General features: G+C 44.4%; 3 protein-coding genes across 4 annotated transcripts; 1 reads left to right on the plus strand and 2 right to left on the minus strand.

Annotated features, from left to right (window-relative positions):
• Positions 1–538: 538 nt before the first annotated feature.
• LOC135366630 (acylphosphatase-1-like) lies at positions 539–3,003 on the plus strand. 2 transcript variants are annotated; one of them, XM_064599419.1, is made up of 5 exons: positions 540–848; positions 922–999; positions 1,776–1,792; positions 1,877–1,986; positions 2,884–3,003. In XM_064599419.1, exons 2-5 carry the CDS (start codon positions 933–935, stop codon positions 2,996–2,998), a joined length of 309 nt encoding a protein of 102 aa, XP_064455489.1. In that variant the 5' UTR covers positions 540–848; positions 922–932; the 3' UTR covers positions 2,999–3,003. The 2 variants fall into 2 exon arrangements, with proteins under 2 accessions (XP_064455490.1, XP_064455489.1); XM_064599420.1 differs by having other exon boundaries at positions 539–999.
• A 1,010-nt stretch (positions 3,004–4,013) lies between these two features.
• LOC135366629 (BRCA1-associated RING domain protein 1-like) lies at positions 4,014–12,619 on the minus strand. Its single transcript, XM_064599418.1, has 11 exons — positions 12,517–12,619; positions 12,260–12,316; positions 12,030–12,193; positions 11,855–11,938; positions 11,329–11,489; positions 9,444–9,524; positions 8,587–8,759; positions 7,493–7,592; positions 6,518–6,653; positions 5,651–5,755; positions 4,014–4,490 (listed from the first exon to the last, which is right to left on the minus strand). The coding sequence occupies exons 1-11, from the start codon at positions 12,573–12,575 to the stop codon at positions 4,078–4,080; spliced, it is 1,533 nt and encodes a 510-aa protein (XP_064455488.1). The 5' UTR covers positions 12,576–12,619; the 3' UTR covers positions 4,014–4,077.
• Positions 12,620–14,500: 1,881 nt separating this feature from the next.
• LOC135366042 (putative acid phosphatase 5) lies at positions 14,501–18,137 on the minus strand. The gene is made up of 3 exons (XM_064598695.1): positions 17,740–18,137; positions 16,733–17,140; positions 14,501–14,802 (listed from the first exon to the last, which is right to left on the minus strand). The coding sequence occupies exons 1-3, from the start codon at positions 18,031–18,033 to the stop codon at positions 14,551–14,553; spliced, it is 954 nt and encodes a 317-aa protein (XP_064454765.1). The 5' UTR covers positions 18,034–18,137; the 3' UTR covers positions 14,501–14,550.
• Between the last annotated feature and the right edge of the window lie 1,206 nt (positions 18,138–19,343).

The following is a 19,343-nucleotide window of genomic DNA, read 5'->3' on the forward strand; positions in this document are numbered from 1 at the left end:
AACGTCATTTGTGTAGCTCGCGTAGCTCGTGAAAGTAAAAATATGTATAAGATAACACGCCGTATTATTTCAGTAATTAAAGGTGTCCTGATGAAACACGATCAGTTAGAGGTATCTCTTCATGCAATGTCTCTTCAGGCAGGTGCCTTTTCCTTTATTCTTCACGCAGGTAAACCGTCCTTCATCCGGCCGCGCCGTATACACACGAGCGACATTCCGCAGAATAGTCCCGCGGAACACGTGACACACATTTCTTCTGCCACACATGACAACAAGCATGAGGAATAATTTCGTTGGGAATATCTTGCTACGTAGCCATAAGATATCCCGTAGCAGATTACAGGCAAACAAAACGCAGGCGATGTCGTCTGCTAAGGGGGCGGACGCCACTTCCGATGCTCCGACATTGTGGGAACGCTCATCACAAGACGGGGCGAAACTTCTGCCCCATCAGCAGTTTTTTGCCATTTCGCTTTGTTTCTTAACTGGAATATTCTGTGAGGACGTAGCCCCTGTAAATACATGGTTACTGTCACAGACACGAGATGGCGCGTGCATCGGGCAAAAATGGCGTCGCGCATTTTGTCACGATTTTATTGAACACATTATATACACATTGGGCATTGAATCGATGGAAGCCTAGACAAAAGACTGTTTCGTACGTGGTGCGCATAAGGATAGCACCTGAGACCTTGTTGAAATTCCTGGGTCATCATTCATCGTGTCGAGTATTATCTTGCTAACTTCGTTCGCTTTTTGCTGGTTGCTGTTTCCAGGGGAACCAGCTAAATATACCGGCACCGCAGCTCACTGGGCGACTACGGCATTGCAAGGTCAATGTGAGCTTGGTACGGTGATGCTCAAGGCTTGCGATGTAGACGAAAGCCTATTAGTTATACTATTTCGAACCAAATCTTGCAGAAGACTGCTCCATGCGAGTAACGCATGCATTGAGGATGTTGATGTCGGCGAAGTTCGAAGTCTATGGTAGAGTGCAAGGTAAGACTGCGTACCATGGTGCTGCTCCTCGTGAGCGTGTTATATATTAACCGGCGACCAGGCAGTATGTGTCTCATGGAAGCCAATCCTTCCACGCGAATCGTGCGCGTGCATCAAGGAAGGTACATTGGGTATACTCTAGCGCGGATATAGGGGGAGGAGGTGGGAGTTCGGGTACATACCCCAACCCAGCTGTTGTCATATAGTGGACCACTTAGGTAGTGTATGTAGTATGCTGTCTAAGGGCGGATCAAGATCTTGAAAAAAAAAAACCCTTGGGAAAGATGTACTTGATTTGTTGACGGACAACATCCCCTTGCCATCAGACTTGCCTTGGGGTTGGTGGCTACAGGATGTTAGAGGCTGTAGACACATTCACACAAAGCAATAGCAAGTTCAACTTGAAACACAGCACTGAGCCAAATGCTGCTCCCCTCATAGCAGGCTGCATTTGAATTTATCGAAGGAATGGCTTGATCTTTCTCGAGACAAGATTTTCAAAACAAAGTAGAACCGCTACATGGTTTGTGAGAGAAACACTGTGGGATTGACTTGCTGAAGCAAGAAGGAGAAACCGTGAACTTCTGTCATGAACGAGTCGTATAGCACGCTCGTTACATGACTGAGATTACGGTATTTTATTTTTATGGTTGGCACACAGTATTTTTTGTTAAAATTGGTCCAGAGAATATGTAACGAGGAAATGATACAGAACCAGACAAGCTGCAGTGTGTCCTGATGTACGTTGACCTGTTTCGTCGGTTGTCTCTTTGCAGGCGTTTTCTTCCGTAAGGTATGTACACTCTTGTGTGCATGTAATGAACGTTGGTACCCCTGTTCCTGATGCCATTCTGCATGCTGCATTGCCAATTGGCAGTATACAAATGACAAAGCCAAGGAACTGGGCTTGAAAGGATGGTGTCGTAACACAAGGCAGGGTACGGTGGAAGGCGTTATTCAAGGGCCTATGGACAAGATGGAAATCATGTGAGTTTAGTTTCGCCCGAAGCATGCGTGTTATGCATCTAGGTATGGGTGAAATTTTCAATTTTTTTTTGTAGGAACATTTGCAACCCTAATGCTCCAGTGAAATTCAAGATGCTACACATTCCTGTGTGTATGCAAATCCTTTATCATAGCCAGAGGGGGGAGCTGAAAAATACAAGATGTCTTTTTAGCTGCACCATATTTAAAAAAAAGAAATGAAACAACGTGACAGTAGCATAAATGCTCCTCTTTGAGTTCAGTTATATGGTCAGGCAGACATCATCTCAAAAAGAGCGTAACTAATTAACAACAACAAAAAAAGGGAGACTATGTTGTTCGTTATCATGTTCCCTTAAGCTCAAGGGTTATGGTACGCTATGAACTTCACTAGCTAGCCCATGGTTCTCTCGGCTCTCTCAAATCACTAAATTAACTCTTTAATTAGGGACTTTCAGGCAAAAGTGCGTTAGCGGAATGGGAAACACTCCTTGCTGAAAGCCATTCTATTTTTTTTAAGCCTCAAAAGAGCACGTATGCTGAAATATCTATCACAAAATTTTTTCTCTGCCAAATGAGCCGAAACTGCGCACATCAGGAGCTCATGACCTGCGTCGTAATCGGTTTATCTGGGCCGCTAAGTGGCTGATTGAGCCAGCAAATCGGCAGCTACTCCAGTCATCTTCGTCGCTTCAGAGCACTTCGGATGAGGAGAGAGAGGGTTGTCTTTGCTGCGCTGCTGATCCACGTGGTTTTTGGAACATTTGCACGGAAATAAGTGTGTTTCAGAGTTGATGCTGCATATTTCTCAGCGTGTTTTCCATTTTATGTTGCATGTCTGCATGCATATTTGACGGATTTCTAGTTCATTTAAATCTGCGATCTGGACATAACTTGCAGGAAGCGCTGGCTGCAGTACGAAGGAAGCCCCGAATCCTACATCAAAGAATGCAAGTTTCAAGATGAACAAGAAATTTCTGCTCCAGAATTCAAGGATTTTAAAATTAAACATTAGCGTTATCCAGTGTCGGGGATAACTTATTGCACGTAACTTGTTACTGTAACAAAGCTACTTTTTCTGGTAGCTAAAGCTTACCTCGTTGCTTTTGAGCTCCAGTAACTTATTGAGGAACTCGTTCCTTTTTTAGGTAGCTCTGTCAAAGTAACTTGAGGTTGAGATCCAAGTTCCTTTTATTCGGTTTTGGTATACAAAAAGCTATTTTTTTCTGTAAGTTTCAACATAACTCGTTGCTTTGGAGCTCCAGTAACTTATTGTGGAACTTGTTCCTTTCTTAGGTAGCATTGTCAAAGTAACTTGAGGTTAAGTTCCAAGTTCCTTTTGTTCAGTTCCGGTCTACAAAAGACGCAAGCTGCATCCTCCCCCGCCAATGAGGCAACGGTCATGTGTGTGTCGGTTGTACGTGCACAGCGCTTCTGACTCCGCTCCCTTGTTGTTGTGTGGCGAACGCTACTAATTCTGTTTTGGCCGTACATCAGGGGACTCTGGTGACATTCGTCATAGCAACAGGCAGTGTATTTATAATGGCCACAGCGTAGCAAGATTAAAACTTGGCACGGTTCGGTGAAATAGTATGTGCAGGGGACAGCAACCCGTAGAACCTGAAATTCTGGTGCCTGCTTTGTGCTCCATTGAATATTAATTTTATTACGAAGTCAAAATCACCAAATGCCACGTTGTATGAACTACTGGTACGACCTCGATGTAGCAAAGTTACACCACCCATTGTGACATCAACACCTGAATTAATTATAAACATGTCAAGAACCAAAAGTGTATATTGGGTTGGGAAGGAACTTACAAGTAACTTCGTTAGTAACTTATATACTTTTTTGTGCACAGTAACTTGTAATAAATTCCTTTTGTCGAGTACCTTCTCCATCACTGGTAGTGGTGTTAACCACATAGTGAACGTTAAAATGTCAAATGTTCCCAAGATGAATAGAATTCAATCTTCTCCGTACACCAAGCAATCAAGCAACACGAGACAATAAATATATATCAGATAAAAGCCAAGTAAAAAGGATTGAGTTATTAATTGCATAATCTCTTATCATGTACAATGATGCACACCACTACACATCGGTGGTCCTTAAATACTCTTCAGGGTCGCACAACGTAAACCTCGACACACAATCCAAAACCCACGATGGCGGCACAGTGACCACACGGCCACCCCTTTGACTGGCATCTATTCCGCACCTTTGGCTAACAACAATGACTTTAGAGTCGAGCGAGGGTGGCAGTCTCGGAATAATCGTCGCTCCTCCCAGCGTCAGCAGAGCGGCCAGATCTTCTTTCGGTGGTGCGTCCAACTGGCCTTGTAGACAGATGGTAAGGTCCGAGAACAAGCCCGACGGGGAAGCGGAGCTTGAAAAGTGCTCGCGGGCCTTTCGCGGTGCTCCGCTGTTTGGATGCTGCCGCGTACCCTTGGCTTCGTGCGGAGCTTCCGGGACGTGACGTGCTTCTCGTAAGCACTTGTCCACCCCTGAAAATGTGTTCATGACTGCTTCAGCGTGGTGATGATTCAGGATCAGAAAGTCACGGTACAATGCAGGTTGTTTCAAATGCACTTAACATAGAGTTTAGATTCTGGGTGGTAATGTTACGTCGAGGTTAGCGCAACGGTTAATGTCTTAACAACGGACACATAATGATTTTTGACAGGCAATAATATTTACGATGGGCCACAAGACTGATTCTGAACTTGCATCGTCATGATAGCACGGGGCAAAATCTGTTCCCAGCGATGCAGCGGCCAAGGCCTTTACACAAGGCCTTGTCTTCTAGGGTTAAACATTGGTAAAACCCATTTTTAACCCCCCCCCCCCCCCATCCCCAAATTTGCGTCGTTGTTGCTTGTCGTAAAACCCGAAAAACTATGAAAACTAACTTGGCATAATGCTAATTCAACCACCAATATGGGCACTGGAGAATACTAAGGACTGCATGTTCAGCACAACAGTTCCATGTCTCATGTTCATTCAAAATGTGAGAAGTAACAATTAAAAAAATGGCTAAGTGCTCGTTTTTTATTTTCCACCGCAAACTTTCAGGCTCGAGTTTGATTGGTTTTAATGAACACTGCGTCCGACAGATGCAATTAAAAGCACTCATAGTTGCCATGCAGGTTTTCAATTACCGCGGAAACGGCCATGTAGATCTTACAATTTCTGTGCACTGTTAGTGCAGGTGTGTTCCCCTCTAATAATAATAATAATAATAATTGGGTGTTTACGTCGCGAGACAACAGAGATCATGAGCGACGCCACAGCGGTCGGTCTGTGGATTGCTTTTGCCCACCTGAGGGTTCTTTAACGTGCGATGAAAGCTCATCACACGGCACCCCGTATTTAACGTCCCTCGCGGAAGACGGCGTGTCTAAGCAACTTGTACCCTGCCACCAAGTTGCTGGCGTCCTCGGCCGGGTTCGAACCCGCGATATCGGGATCAGAAGGCGAACACGCTACCGACTGAGCCACCGAGGCCGGTGTTCCCCTCTGTGGTGCACATTATACACTGGACACTTTTTCAAATTCCAGTAATTTCGGGGGCATGCATTATACGTCGGCGCATGCTATACACCAGAAAATACGGTACTGTGAGATTGTACAACCACAACTCGTAGTACTAGAAAGCTTTACTTACATGATGTTGACACGATCCACTTCCCCGTGAGAAGAGCATTAAGGACTTTCAAAGTTCTCTGTTGGCAGTTGCCTTCCTTGTTGCAGCTAACAACCAGGTGAGTCACTGTGTCAGAACACAAAGCAAGAGCACTCTAATATACAGTTATAGTCAAGATCACCTGTAGTCACATTTTCACTTCACTCATTTATGCACATAGTTTAGTACTCAAAGTTGTAGGGCCAGCCCACAAGACATTCACCTATTATCAGAAGGGATACAAAAGCTATTAAAAAATCTGCACCCTGACATGCAACCTTTAGGTAACCACCTAACACCACACAATCGTCGCACGTACAGCTTAAAGCAACAGCTCGAACCAAATGAAAGCTAAACAAATGCTATCATTTGCATTCTTACAATGCTCACATTCACTGTAAAAAATATATTTGAATTGGAAAAAATTTGAATTTTCTTTGTCTGCACTTTCACTGCTGTGACATCAGCGTCAGTGACCTCTGGTTTCTTTTCTGCAAAGGGGCTATTTGGGGTGCTTAGCCGTGGTGAACAGGTTCAGGTACGTTCTTTCCCGACCTACAAGGGAAGCAACACGAGGTCGTTGTCTTCCCTGTCACCATAATTTCCAGTCGCTTGCTACGGTTTCCGAAGTGTGTCTGGTCCCATGCCCATCCGTTTGGACACGGGGTACCACAAAAGCACAAAGCAACATATCTACAAAAGCTAGTACAGTTTGGTGTGAAAATCTATTGGTATACTTAACAATATTTCTAGGTTCAGCAACACCGTGTCTTTGTAACATAGTGACGTTTCCCATACGACAATGCACAGACTGTAGATGAAGCAAAAATATGCGTAGAAGTGGCTCACCATCTTGAGAAAACGAAGTCCTCAGTTCAGCTCCAAGAATTTCTGCACAATGCTCGAGGTCCATCTCCTGCTTTTCATCAAGCCCTGAACCCAGCAGCACAACAGAACTGCATCTTGTTTCTGGTATTGGCGTTCTCTGCAAATAAGTCATTAAGTTACCTTGCAGCGCAACTGCCCTGTAAGGCACATGTGTACAGTCAACCCTCGATTTATGAACACCCTCGGTTCCCCGAAAAATCGTTCATAAATCGAGGGATTCATAAATCGAAAATTCAGTTAACTGAGTACTATCGAGCAAATGCAACAGTATTTCCGAGTTTGGATTGTGTTTATAATGCCATATATTGTGTAATTTTTTCTTTTGACCACGCCTTCTGCTGGATCAATCTCGCAAAGAACAGACGTTAGCGCATTCACACTCTGTTTATTATGCAATACTAAATTGTTTAATTTTGCTTTGGACCATGCCTTCCGCTGTGTCAATCTTGGAAATAAGAGATGTCACCACATTCGCACTGGTCTGGTCTCGGATTTCCTCCGGGATTTTTAACCTCCGTTTATTAATCTCCGGGTGACAGCGACCACCTTATTCATCAACTGAGGTCAGGAACACTTGGTCGCACCTTGTGCGACCCCGGAAAACCCGTTTGTTGTTCGGATTTCGAGGGGTTAAGAACCGAGGGTGGCAATACCTGGAAAACGTTTTGTCCGTTCAGGCGTCATTCATAAGACCACGGAATTATCCCTTTGAAGGTTTCTGTTGACCTCGGAACGATCCGTTCATAAATTGAGGGCAAAAACGCTGGGCAACTCCTAGTTGGTTCCCAGAAATTCCATTCATTATTCGAATATCGAGGTTCATAAAACGAGGGAAAAATGAATGGAAAAAGTTTGGTTCCCGGTGCTCGTGTTCATAAAACGAGGGAATTCATAAATCGAAGGTTCATAAATCGAGGGTTGACTGTAGTCACTCACCGTGTCTGTCACCGGCACTTGAACGGACTGCACGGTTGTCAGGGCTGCACGTATCACTTCGTTTTGAGCGAGAGACAGAGGTGTCCTTCCATCTTTGGTGCTGTGAAAGTAATTGACTCCATAAGCATGAGAAGTAATGGTAAAATGAAAATGTATTTGTTTGTTCAGTCTTCATTTCTGTGCATTCATACATTCATACATATAAAAATGATAAAAGTGGGTAAAGTGAACACTACTGATATCAAAACAGAACATAACAAAGTGCCGTGCACCTGAGTAATGCGCATATGAAGACCGCTTGCATTTGGAATCAAAATATCGACATGAATGGAACTGTCACGGTTTTGGCTACCAAGAAACAGTGTGTGCGCACATGTTGGCAGCAGTGTTATGTGCATCGAGGCAGGAGAAGTATGGACAGGGGAAACATATTGGCAAATGGCACAATGGGCTATGGATTGAACCTGGCATTAAAAATTTTGATACTATCTCTATACTACAATTAACTTGTAGAGTACCTAATAAAAGTGCTGATGTTGTGAACGAATACATAAAATAGTATAGGATTGGCTATGAATTGATTGATGAATTGGTTGATTGATTGGCAGACAAAAATGTGCAGGGAATTGCGAGGCCATCATTTATGTAAGCATTACTTTCAGTGCTGCGGTAAGCAATTTGTAAGAAAATAACGAGGATTTTTGAACAATCCGGAGATGCTAACTGAAGTAAGGAAGATAAAAGCTTACAACTAAGCCAAGACCAAGAGGGTGAACAGCAAATAAATGAAGAAAAATGCGAGCACCAACAAAACTGCAATTACAAGCCATCGTGCAGATTCTGTTCATTTCCATTTCATTCTTTTATTCATTTATTTCGAGTCTAACAATCCGAAAACATAATTTTTGTTTTCACCAACAGGTTTAGTAATAGACTAACTACTACAAGGCTTTTGAGAGTCTGGAGTACACAGCACATATTTGAGGGTGCCGTCCGACTATTAAACCAGCAAAATGCAGGGGAAACATGCGATTCGTCTCAACAAGATAAAATCGTGAAGCTACAGCGCAATACTAGCTGCAAAGCATACAAACCTTGCACTTGCATCAGCACCTGACATCATCAGCAGCATGACCACATCGGGATTTGAACTCATCACCGCGTCGTGAAGCGGCGTTACCCCGTCCGGTGACGTCGCTCTCACGTCAGCACCGTGCGAGATGAGCAGCCGCGCGAGTTCCAAGTAGCCGTGGCTACATGCCTCATGCTGCACATTCCGACGTTGTGTTAACCATAGACGTGTTCCATTCATTACACAATGTCCATTTTAATTTATTTTAACACTAACGAGTAATTTTTTAGCTCTAGTGGACTACATGTACGTACTGCTACAACCGTTAGTTCCTTTTGGGACTAAATGAATGCTATTTCCTGTGCAGGCAGCCTGTATTTCAGGATTTTGTCTTCAGGGTCCTATGTACGTAACCTCTGTGCATAAATTAAAATACTTTGGCTCTGAATTAAACTGGCATGTCAGGTTACAAAATTTCATGGCATGTATGGGTAGGGCCTGACTCAAAAGGGTTATACCGGATTATGCCCGATATTTATGCCTCGAATCAAACCAGCAAAGGCAGAGCTCAACCTGATCTTTTCTGAAAACAGCTGGGTCAGGGGGATACAAAGTCATCATGACTAGAACAGAACTTTGGAAGCTGTGTTATAAATGCATAAATATGCTCAGACAAACTGTCAATACACAGACCCTGCTGCCTCTTAGATGTATAAACTAAATATTGACTCTAGTACTGCATGAGGACTGCAATTACATAAATTCGTAATATTCTGAAGATGTTAGATACAGTTCGTAGTTGCACTTTAATGAATAGCTGCTAAATGGTATCCAGTACAATGCAGAACTCTTCCACACGAGGACCAACCGGGATCTTACCAATGGAGTCCATCCAGCATGGTCATGAACATTAGGGTTAGCACCAGCTTCCAGCAATTCTTTCACACGGTCAATCTTTCCCTATTGAAACACAAAGTTTTGATTTATCTTTGGACAACAAGGGAACATTACGGGTGCACATATAATCTAGACTGCATGCCAATGTATACTACATTCCAAGTCCTATCTGTCATTTAAGCAACAAATGTGCAGGGATGCCACAAAATAAGTTGGTGAATTTTGGTCTGCTAATACAAGCTTGAATTTTTATTACATGCTGCTAATACTCACGGTCTGAGTAAAGGTTCCGCCCCAAAGGGAGCAATATTGCTCAAGCATCCAAGGATGACAATTGCACCAACATATTCACAATTAAGGGCATACTCGAACTGTAGCGTGGTGATACAAAGGCTGTCAGAAAGTACAAAAAAAAAAAAAAAAAGTTTTCTGCCATGCAAGTATGGGTGCCCATAGAGCCAGTGGTATTGTCCCAAGGATCCTCAGTGAGCCATTTTGGCTTTGTGCCTCTTTGTTGGTTTATAAAAAAAAAAGAAAGTTATTGCATTGTGTTCTCAGGTATTATATTTTTGGAAAATTGGGGGTAAAAATCGGGCTTCATTTCAGGAGCCATAAAACAGGGTAAAATCGGGATATATTTGGGTAAAAAAGAAAAAGAGGTATGCTGCAGTGCCCATATTAATGGTTGAATTGGCACTTTGCCAAGTTATTATTTGAGTTTGTTTTTAGTTTTACCATGAGTGGTGATGATGCAAATTGGGGTGTAAAAATGGGTTGGCCTCTAAAACACGAGGCCCTGTGTATTATTGGAGCCTGAGGTTTTCGGGAAGTATTTTTTTCTAAATTCGGGGGACGAAAATCAGGTAAATAAACATGTACTCCGAATTCATGAAAAAACTTCCAGTATGCTAAATTTGGGGAGATACCAGGCTCAGTTACACAAGCTAAGTGTACTGGTTTGGAACAAACGGTGATGTAACTGCACTGGCTGCCTACAGACATCTCAGTCAGGGCAATTTGCCAGGTAAAAATCGGGTTTCACCCTAAAGAGGAAACCTTCAATTCGGCGTGCAAATTCGGGGAATAATCGGGTTAAACCCTAAAACTTCAGGCTCTATGTATAATCAACTGGATTGAACCAATAATGTGGTCACCACAGTGAGTTTAGTGTCCCTTCACAAATGTTGGCAACATATGACCATAACAACATTATTCCGATGATGTAGACAATACTCAGAGTGGTGATATCACAGTATGAAGCTGTAACACAAAATAATCCTTCCACTTGCAATGTTTATTTCAAAGCAATGAGATATGATCAGGTCTTGCATGTGATTGAGGAGCTCCCCTTCTCAATACCTACACACTTCTTAACCTCTAGTTGCTTGAAGGTCAGGTGCTAATTATTACACAGCATGCTAATGTCTAAGATTGATTTTTCTGTCAACCTCATTTACTGGCTCAAACTGATGCCTCATCACGCTTCCTACATAGTGCTGTGAGCCCAATGCCATGTGATTATGGAAGAAACAATATCAACATTCGTACCGATATCATCGATATTTTTATCGATAAAATGTTGATACGGATAATATCGACATTTTAAAAATAAAAATATATGATTGAAAATTTACATTTTTCTCATTAAAATATCGATATATTTAGTCACAAATTATTAAGTCTGTAAAATTAACCATTCTAAGTATATGGCTCATTCATTTCGATGTCTCTACACAAAATATTTATTACATTTATGATATTTATTACAAAATATCGATTATATTTATCACGCAAAATAGGTATTTTCTGCGTTTAAAGTCAAATCCCGAGCCTGAATGACATTTCATATTTGCGCAAAGCATATTACCTTCACGGTGGCTGCGTGAAGTAGTGTTTCTCCCAGTTTATTTCGTTTCTCCAAGTTCTTGGCCTGAGGTGCTGGTAGTGAAGAGGTATTGTGGTCAGCTTTTGTTTTTGCTGGAACATCGCCAGCTTCAGGTAATTTCTCAACAACATCCTGTCCCTCATCTGTAATGTGAAAACAAGCAAAGCTTACTGAGTATCACGGCTGGTACAGCTCGAAGCGTTCTTAACAGTGACACTTAGGAGTAACTGTTAACAGTTAACAGGAGGAACTGTGTCGTCTCTCTTCTACGTCTGCGTGTTTTTTATTTTTCTATGTCCGTGGTTTTGCAGAACCACCCTAGTGGTGCATGGGAAAGATAAAGGGAGGAAGTGTTTGGGGCTAGACGATTCTGGCCACATGGAGGAAAAATATTTGGGAACAATACAGTGTGGTGAATATAGGTGACACAACGATTAATAGTGGGTTCTCAATGCACAGAAGATTTATCCTGCAGCACTACGTTAAGTATACTTCCAGCAGTACCTACCTAACTGTTCAGTAGGCACATTGCAGACGTCTTGCCTCTTGGAGACACATGGAGTTTGTGGAGAATCACCTGCAGTCTTGGTTTCTGCAGACCAGATAAAGCATCCCACATTCAACACTTTTGCGGTGGCACACCAAGATCGAAAATGAAGGTCGGGATATATAGACAACAATACCAATGAATGTAGCGGGATGCTGATCGAGTTCTTCATCGAATATCATCTGTTTCAGCTGTAACGCACAGTTGACTACTGCCTTCATTTGATGATCCAACCTTATCTCCTGCTGCGTCGTCGGTGTCTGACACACGCTACATGCATCATTACTTGTCACGCATGCACTGTAAGATGCAATTTCATTTATTATTTATGGCCATGTCGACTACTGATTATGCTGAGAAGTGTACCTGCAAGCGACATGTCCACAGAGGCCCATGATGTGCGGATCGGCTAGTAGGTTGTTGCTGGAAGAAAAATTAAAGCAGTCAAGTTATGCGTTCTTCCAACGCTTTTACATCGATATTTGAAGCACAAATCTTGGGCGTTCAGATACCCAAAACTGACATAACAAAGGAATAGACGTTTACTGCTATAAGAGCAGGTGCTGGTCAAAGACATCACACGTTACTACTTCTCTCTATTGACATGGCATGAATATTTGTACCATTGTGAGCAAGTTAAGCAGGGTAGTAAGTTCAGCAATGCTTGACGAGTGCTTTCCATTTTGCCGCCATCCACTGAGAATAGTGTCGATGACGAAGCGCCGGAAGCGCTGCGCGCTGCCGCTGCTCCGACGTTCTCTGATTCTTGCTTGGCTGATGGCTAGTTTCAGTTTCGATATCAGTTTCTCCCTGTCCCACTTTTCTTCACTTCATGCCTGCTACGGCAGGGTTCTATCAAACTTTGGCAAAACTATATTTTGAGCTGGAACATTTTGCACCTACTTATCTGAACCGACCGTCCACACGCAAAAATTATTTAAAATGACAGAACTTCACTGCATAATACGCTCTGCACAAACCAGTGCGAGTCGTTTCCCCGCAGAATCGGAAGCTTGGGGGTACCGCAAAGGGAGAGAGGGGAGAAGGAGAGAACGAATTAATACAGCTATGTTGCAACAACGTTGTAATGTGTCAGTGCCGACCACTGTGCCAAGTACAGTACCACACTGTAACACAGTGCCGAATCAGTGGTGCCGACATGCATGTATCTAACGCTAAAATAACAAGGGCCGCACTGCAAGTAACCCAGGAAACAAATATATGGAATGGTGTTGTCAGATGACTGGAAGGGGGGGGGGTGTAGAGAAGTCTGAATGAATTGCGGTTATCGCTCCTAATGTTTGATCGCAGGGTACGGGCCGTACTCCATTTCGTATCAGTTAACACATATCCGACCCAGGGATTTCCCTACACCCCCCTCAGGGGGGGGGGGTGTACACCCTCCCTGCATTTTTGGAACACCCCCCCCCCCCCTGAAATTTCTCAGATGACACCACCCAACTCGGCCACTAACACATTCTAGTAGTGAGTCCGGCGCAGCGAATAACATCCTGTACTATAAAACTTGGGCTGTAGGACCGCAGTGATGCAGATGATCCTATCATGCATTTGTCCAAATTCATCTGAAAATCACTGTTCCATTCATATATAGTACGCGCATACGAGAAAAAATGCGTTCGGGCATGCAACTCAATATGTGGATCACAAGGAATCATTTGCGCCCAACTCAATCAAGCGAGGTATTCTGCTTTTTTCGTCTGAGGTCTTCATCGTTGGTAGGTATTCATTGAGTTTCGTGAGCCAAGGTGAAAGTCTTTTTTCATTGTCGGTCGTGCGATTATGCATCTTAATGTTGAAATGCCGCTCATAATGAATCTGTATTCTACTGTAATGTTGTAACGTGTTAACAGGTACAAATAAAACGGGAAAGCTCCGCAGATATGTCACCATTGTGCCACGATTCTTTCCGTGTCTAAGAAAAATTTCGTAGGTGGAACCTTCACCAAGCATACCCCCCCCCCCCCTTGAAAGCTCGACACCCCCTCAGCAGTGAATTTCTGGGGAAATCACTGATCCAACCGGACACAGAAAGGCAACCTTCAATTTATCAACAAAGAAGACAGGTTATGTTGGCGGCATAGTTTAACAGGCTTGTAAACCCGGCGTAACAACTTATAGATGTGACAGAGCGCTGACGTCATCCCTCCAGAGGGCACCAGCTTCTAAAAAGCGAAATCGCCGCCATGACGTAGGCCCCTCGAAGTTTGGTTCCGGTTTTCTTTCGCTGCCATACGTTATCTAGAGGTTTGTCAACGTTGAAAACATGGAAATTACTTGAACGCGTGGTACAAACAAACGCGTGATAGGTGCTTTGCTTTATCTGCATCATGATGCGTTCTGCGCGCAAGTACGCAACCCGCTGATCCTGGCACCGACATTCTATCATGTTGCTTTATTATTGTCGCAAAAGGCATTCCACAATCACGTCTATAGACAGTGAAAAGCATGACCATATACTGATACAAATCTTTAATTAATATTGCCCTCGCAGTGCACAATACACAAAGGGCTATGAACGAGGTGCCACTAATGCTAATAGGAAAGATAGCCGGCGTGCTAAGGTGAAATTGAATGTCGAATCATCACTATAGTGAGCGCATCGGAACCCGCTTTCGTTTATTTTTACGTGATGGTAACTACTCGGTATGGAGCTGTCGGCGAATTTCATTGAGAAGCTCCGCCAGGAGGCAAGGGTTTGACAGCTTCTGCGGGCGGAGCGGTTGAGGATCCAGATCGTCCGCGAAGAGCAGTTCTGCTTTGATGTAGTCCCCTTCGTGGAAAATCTCTATGAGCAGGGTGGCGCAGAAACCCGGCCTGGATGAATACATGGGGTTCAACAGCTTCATGATGGCGTACACATTGACGTCCGACGTCGAAAACAGGTGCATCTGCGCAAAAGAGTTTGAGCATCGAGCTATCGTAACAAATTTATTTACAACAGTCATTTCAAAGCACTTTTTGTTTGATCAAAACAATGGAATAGACCTGTCCCCAGTTGTTTTCTCAGAATTCCGCATACCGAGCCGCCACTGCAGAGCAGGCTGACCGCACCTTCCCCCTACATCACCCCACCACCACCTCCACCAAGATGACCAATACAAGAGTGGAAGTGAGGCTTGAACTTTTGGAACTGCAGTTGGATTGGTTTCCGGAGCAGGTTTGAAGCAGTCAAGATGCTGTTTTGGATTATATATAAAGCGACTTGTAGCAGCAAATGTGACACCTTGCGAGTTTTGTACATATAGCATCATCTGCGCCGTTCAGACGAAATTCAAAAGGGCAGCGTCCTCTTGAATGATCTAATGCTCGGCGGCCAAACCTGTCCGTAAACAAGACGACTGCAGTATCAGCGCACAGTTTCGTGACTCCTTTATAGGCCTCAGGAATTATTCACGCAATATTCTTGCAGTAAAATGAAGTAGGTTTACAAATGTAGCTTCCCGGCGCTGGCTGCTTCCAATGATCCGATAACGACACCGGTACGGTGACTCACTCAGCCCACGCATCCGATAACTTAAACCACCGAAATACGCTCATTCAGTGACATCGCTAGAGGTGAGGAGCTCGTGGTTTTTTTTTCTGTATGTTGTATGTCTTTTTTATTGTGTATCGCCTAGTAAGGAAAGGGACGCATTGTTGAGGGTGACGCACACCTAAGGGAGGCCACTGTACTCACCTAAGCGTTTTGCGATGGCAGGAAAATTTCGGCGGACGCCAAAAACAGAATCTCAATGTGACCTCTAAATGATGTTACCCAGTCAGGACAAGATGCCGATTTTTCACAAGCGCAATAAAGTGGCCTAAAGATTTGTTTAAAAAAAAGAAGAAAAAACCTTGGTCGATTCATTGGTGGATCTGACGGAAATGCGTTAGCATTAAAACTTAAGCATTAAGTCTCTGGGAACTCTCCTTCACAACGCTATACAAACCTTCAACGACCAGTCACAAACGCTACACATCACTTCACATGACCCTACACAACGCTAAGCAAGACAGCATTCGCAGCCAAACGAGCCTTTCGAGCTTCTTCCGATTCAGTTTGGCGGCGCCGTGTCGCAGCCTCAGCCTTCTTTCGGCGCCGCTCCTTCGCACAGCTTTCATGACCCATGCCGCGCCCACGCAGGCACGTCTGAACCTGTCGACCACCGCAGCTGCACCGCCGACGTGCCGGCGCCGCGTCGTGCTCTCCACGCGCCCTCTCCTTCCCTCTCCACTGACTGCTCATGCGCGCCGCACCGTGACTACAGACAGACCACCCGTACTTGCGTCAAAAGGGATTAGGTGCACGGTACTCCACTCTACCACGCCGCGATTCTTTCGTAGCGAGGATTGCAATGCTAGCGCATTAAAATAGCGGGTGTAGGGCATGCCTGTATTCCAAATTATTGTCGCCCAGTCATGAGATTAAAAGTTGCGAGTAAAACGGTACCGTCTAAAATCAGCTCTACAAGGTGACAGAAGGCGTTTTATCGCCAAGGGCACAAGTTGGCGCAGGAAAAACAAACACGATACGACAGTGAACCTCGCTTGGTTCACTTTCGCACGGGTGTAGCGCCTGTAGCGCATCTACACTCTTAGAAATGAACTTCACCACATAGCACGCTCCTAGCCAACCATCATCCCGAATGACAACGTTCTCGCCCCTGACTTGCTGAAAACGGGAGGAGGAGCCTATTTTGTGCCGTGCATAATGGGCACCTCCCGTTTTCAACAAATCTAAGGCGAGAACGTTGTCATTCGGGGTGATGATTGGCTAGGAGCGCGCTATGTGGTGAAGTTCATTTTTAAGAGTGTAGGATACAGGCCTAACACGCTCACCTTGTCTCTTCTATCGATCCCTCTCTCGTATTTATCTGATAGAGTTTCCAAGATATGCTTGAGTATGTAGGCGGCCAGTGGCTTCTCGGCCCCAGCCAATGATACGGTGAAGATCATGCGATCAGCCCAGCGCAGTTCGTCCCAGTAAGGCCGGGCCCAGTCCGGAATCGGGTAGCCATTGTTGACGCACGTCAACAGGCTGTCCAGGGCCAGCAGCGTCACCTGCTGACTGTTGGTGGGAGAGCCGACGTGGGTGCACACATAGTCCACGATCTCCCGAACGGTCTTGAAGTGACCCCTGGACGGCGTGTTCATTACGTTCTGGTAGTTCTCCGCTATGACCGCGTCTATCAGCAGGTCGTAGTGGGACTTGTCCTGCACTGGGGTCGCCAAGGGCACTCCAAGCCCCTGAAAGAAAGCGTTTCAATTTCAATTTTATTAGTAGTATTTGCAATACATAGTACACAGTGGGGGCCCCGTAGCATAGCTAGAGGTGGGGCCTCCCGGAAACAATCTGAATATCATATCATATGTGGCGACAACATCAGAACAAGGTATCCAATATAGCAATGTACTGTCACATTATGGGACAAAGCACAATACGCACAAAAGAAAAAGAAGAACAAACAAATTAAATAAAGATAAGAAATAAAAAGAACTGAGATTGAGCAAAATTCTGACGTTTGTGAAGGTGAACAGCGTAGGCGAAAAAACCCATGGGAGAAAAAAGACAAATAGTTGAAAAAGCGTGCATGAAAATAATGTGTATGAATATGAGTAACTAATTCATGAAATGGTTCCTTAAGATGATCCGAAAACGATGGAACGAACGTACTGACTTTAGGTGATCGGGCAAGGCGTTCCATAGTTTGGCATTCTGCCGTTGCGATGGAAGCGCGCTTGAATCAATCCGGCATCGTGGTACCGCACGTCATGTGCAATAGACGCAGTCTTAGGAAACACCTTCACTATATTATTCGCGTGACCGTTCAAATATTGTACCATACCTCCATAATCGAGATAACGCTATCTTTAGTGCGTTGGTGCTTGTTATGCGAGGCGAGGACCTCGCCTGGCTGGTCACTCAACATGGACCCGTAACGGTCCTTGAGTAGCCGACCCAAGGCTCGCGTTTGTTCCCGGCCGTAGACTGTCAGCTGGCCGTAATCCTCGGTTGAAGGCTTCGGCAGAAGGCTACACTTTGTTACAGGTGACCGTTGGCCATGACGGCTGATGACGAACACGTACTCCAGGCTACGTCCCTTAGTTGTCATGTCCTGGAACACCGCTTCCTGTGCCATGATCCTTCGCAGTTTTTACAAGGGCCGGCACAGTGGAATGACTTGTGTCACGCGAAGCGAGGAGACGGCAAATATCAACGACGACAAGATCTGAGCGTGCCGAAACGCGCGTGAATGCTGATGTCCACACCAATGTGGAAACAAACAATGAGGCCAAAGGACTGCCTTGCATTCATCTACCCTGAAGCAGACGGCGTAATTCCATTTGGAATTGAACAATCAGTCAAAACAGTCATATACATCGCACACGACTTGGAGCGCTGTAAACAGGAACTATACAAGGCACCCGCTAAGGCTCTGCGACTCAGACCCGTTTGCAAACGATGCAAAGTCCCATAGGATACACACCACATAATCGTATGTACTGCCCAGAATATAGCGAAGGCAGACTTCAACTCCCACAGGCTCTAGCGGCACTGGACAACAGGCCTTTCTCACTTTGCAAGATTGCCGGAAAACGGCCCACAAAGCAACAACAATCAAAAGCACTGAAGACTGCTTCTAAATTCCCCCCCCCCCACTCAATTATCTTATTTTAACGCGCAAGAACTGGAGCTGCAGGTGCCACCTATAGCTCCAATACACCATAACCCAATTAAACTTATCTATTATGGCCATCAACTAAGAAGGACATTCGGTTCAGTTCTTTTATCCCATTTGGAATCCCATCCCAATTTGGTATCCCATTTTATCCCCATTTTTGGAATTGACAATTGCAAAAAAAATAAAGAAAGAAAAACGTGTGTCCACTAAATTCATACATTGTGTATAGTCATGGCAGTGGGACAGATAATCTCAGGAATCAATTACAGTGCAACCATATAACAACAGTAATGCCTCTGGCCTCTGAAGCTACAATAAAAATAAGGAAAATGTTTGATTACAAGCATGAGACTACAAACACAAGAGATAATCATCATGCACTGAAAGAAGGAAATTCATAAAACATATAACTTTACATGCTTTAAGTGTGTAAGCTATAGGAGTGCCTATAGGAGTGCAACTAAAGACTACAAACCTCCATGACAACCAAGCCATGACAACAGGTACAGTATTATTACCGTACACCGAAATGATCATTAATGATCCGGCGGCATATTGGCGGCGTGCCGCTGAAAAATGGCGAGATAGGCTTGCCGTTGCTGGCCACACGCAAGATGGGCGTCGTCACGACTATAGCAAAAAGGAAATAATAAATAAAATAATGCTCCACCTACTGCACTGAACGCGGAAAATAAACGCGTAAAAGCAGACGACGAGACGAAGCTACCCACACTAACGGTAGTTCATCGTTTCTCCGCAGAGTGCCG

This window comes from Ornithodoros turicata, chromosome 8 (assembly GCF_037126465.1).
Source record: "Ornithodoros turicata isolate Travis chromosome 8, ASM3712646v1, whole genome shotgun sequence".
NCBI classification, from domain to species: Eukaryota; Metazoa; Arthropoda; class Arachnida; order Ixodida; family Argasidae; genus Ornithodoros; species Ornithodoros turicata.

Bases quoted from the DNA above. Each gene is read 5' to 3' on its own strand.
- LOC135366630 (XM_064599420.1), top strand. From the start codon at position 933: ATGCGAGTAACGCATGCATTGAGGATGTTGATGTCGGCGAAGTTCGAA. The intron at 1,987-2,883 runs GTGAGTTTAGTT...CATAACTTGCAG, and splicing joins ATGGACAAGATGGAAATCAT to GAAGCGCTGGCTGCAGTACG.
- LOC135366629 (XM_064599418.1), bottom strand. From the start codon at position 12,575: ATGGAAAGCACTCGTCAAGCATTGCTGAACTTACTACCCTGCTTAACT. The intron at 11,490-11,854 runs GTAGGTACTGCT...TTCACATTACAG, and splicing joins TGTGCCTACTGAACAGTTAG to ATGAGGGACAGGATGTTGTT. The intron at 6,654-7,492 runs GTGAGTGACTAC...ACTTATTTGCAG, and splicing joins AAGTGCCGGTGACAGACACG to AGAACGCCAATACCAGAAAC.
- LOC135366042 (XM_064598695.1), bottom strand. From the start codon at position 18,033: ATGGCACAGGAAGCGGTGTTCCAGGACATGACAACTAAGGGACGTAGC. The intron at 17,141-17,739 runs GTATGGTACAAT...GCTTTCTTTCAG, and splicing joins GCGTTATCTCGATTATGGAG to GGGCTTGGAGTGCCCTTGGC. The intron at 14,803-16,732 runs GTGAGCGTGTTA...TCTTTTGCGCAG, and splicing joins GGATCGATAGAAGAGACAAG to ATGCACCTGTTTTCGACGTC.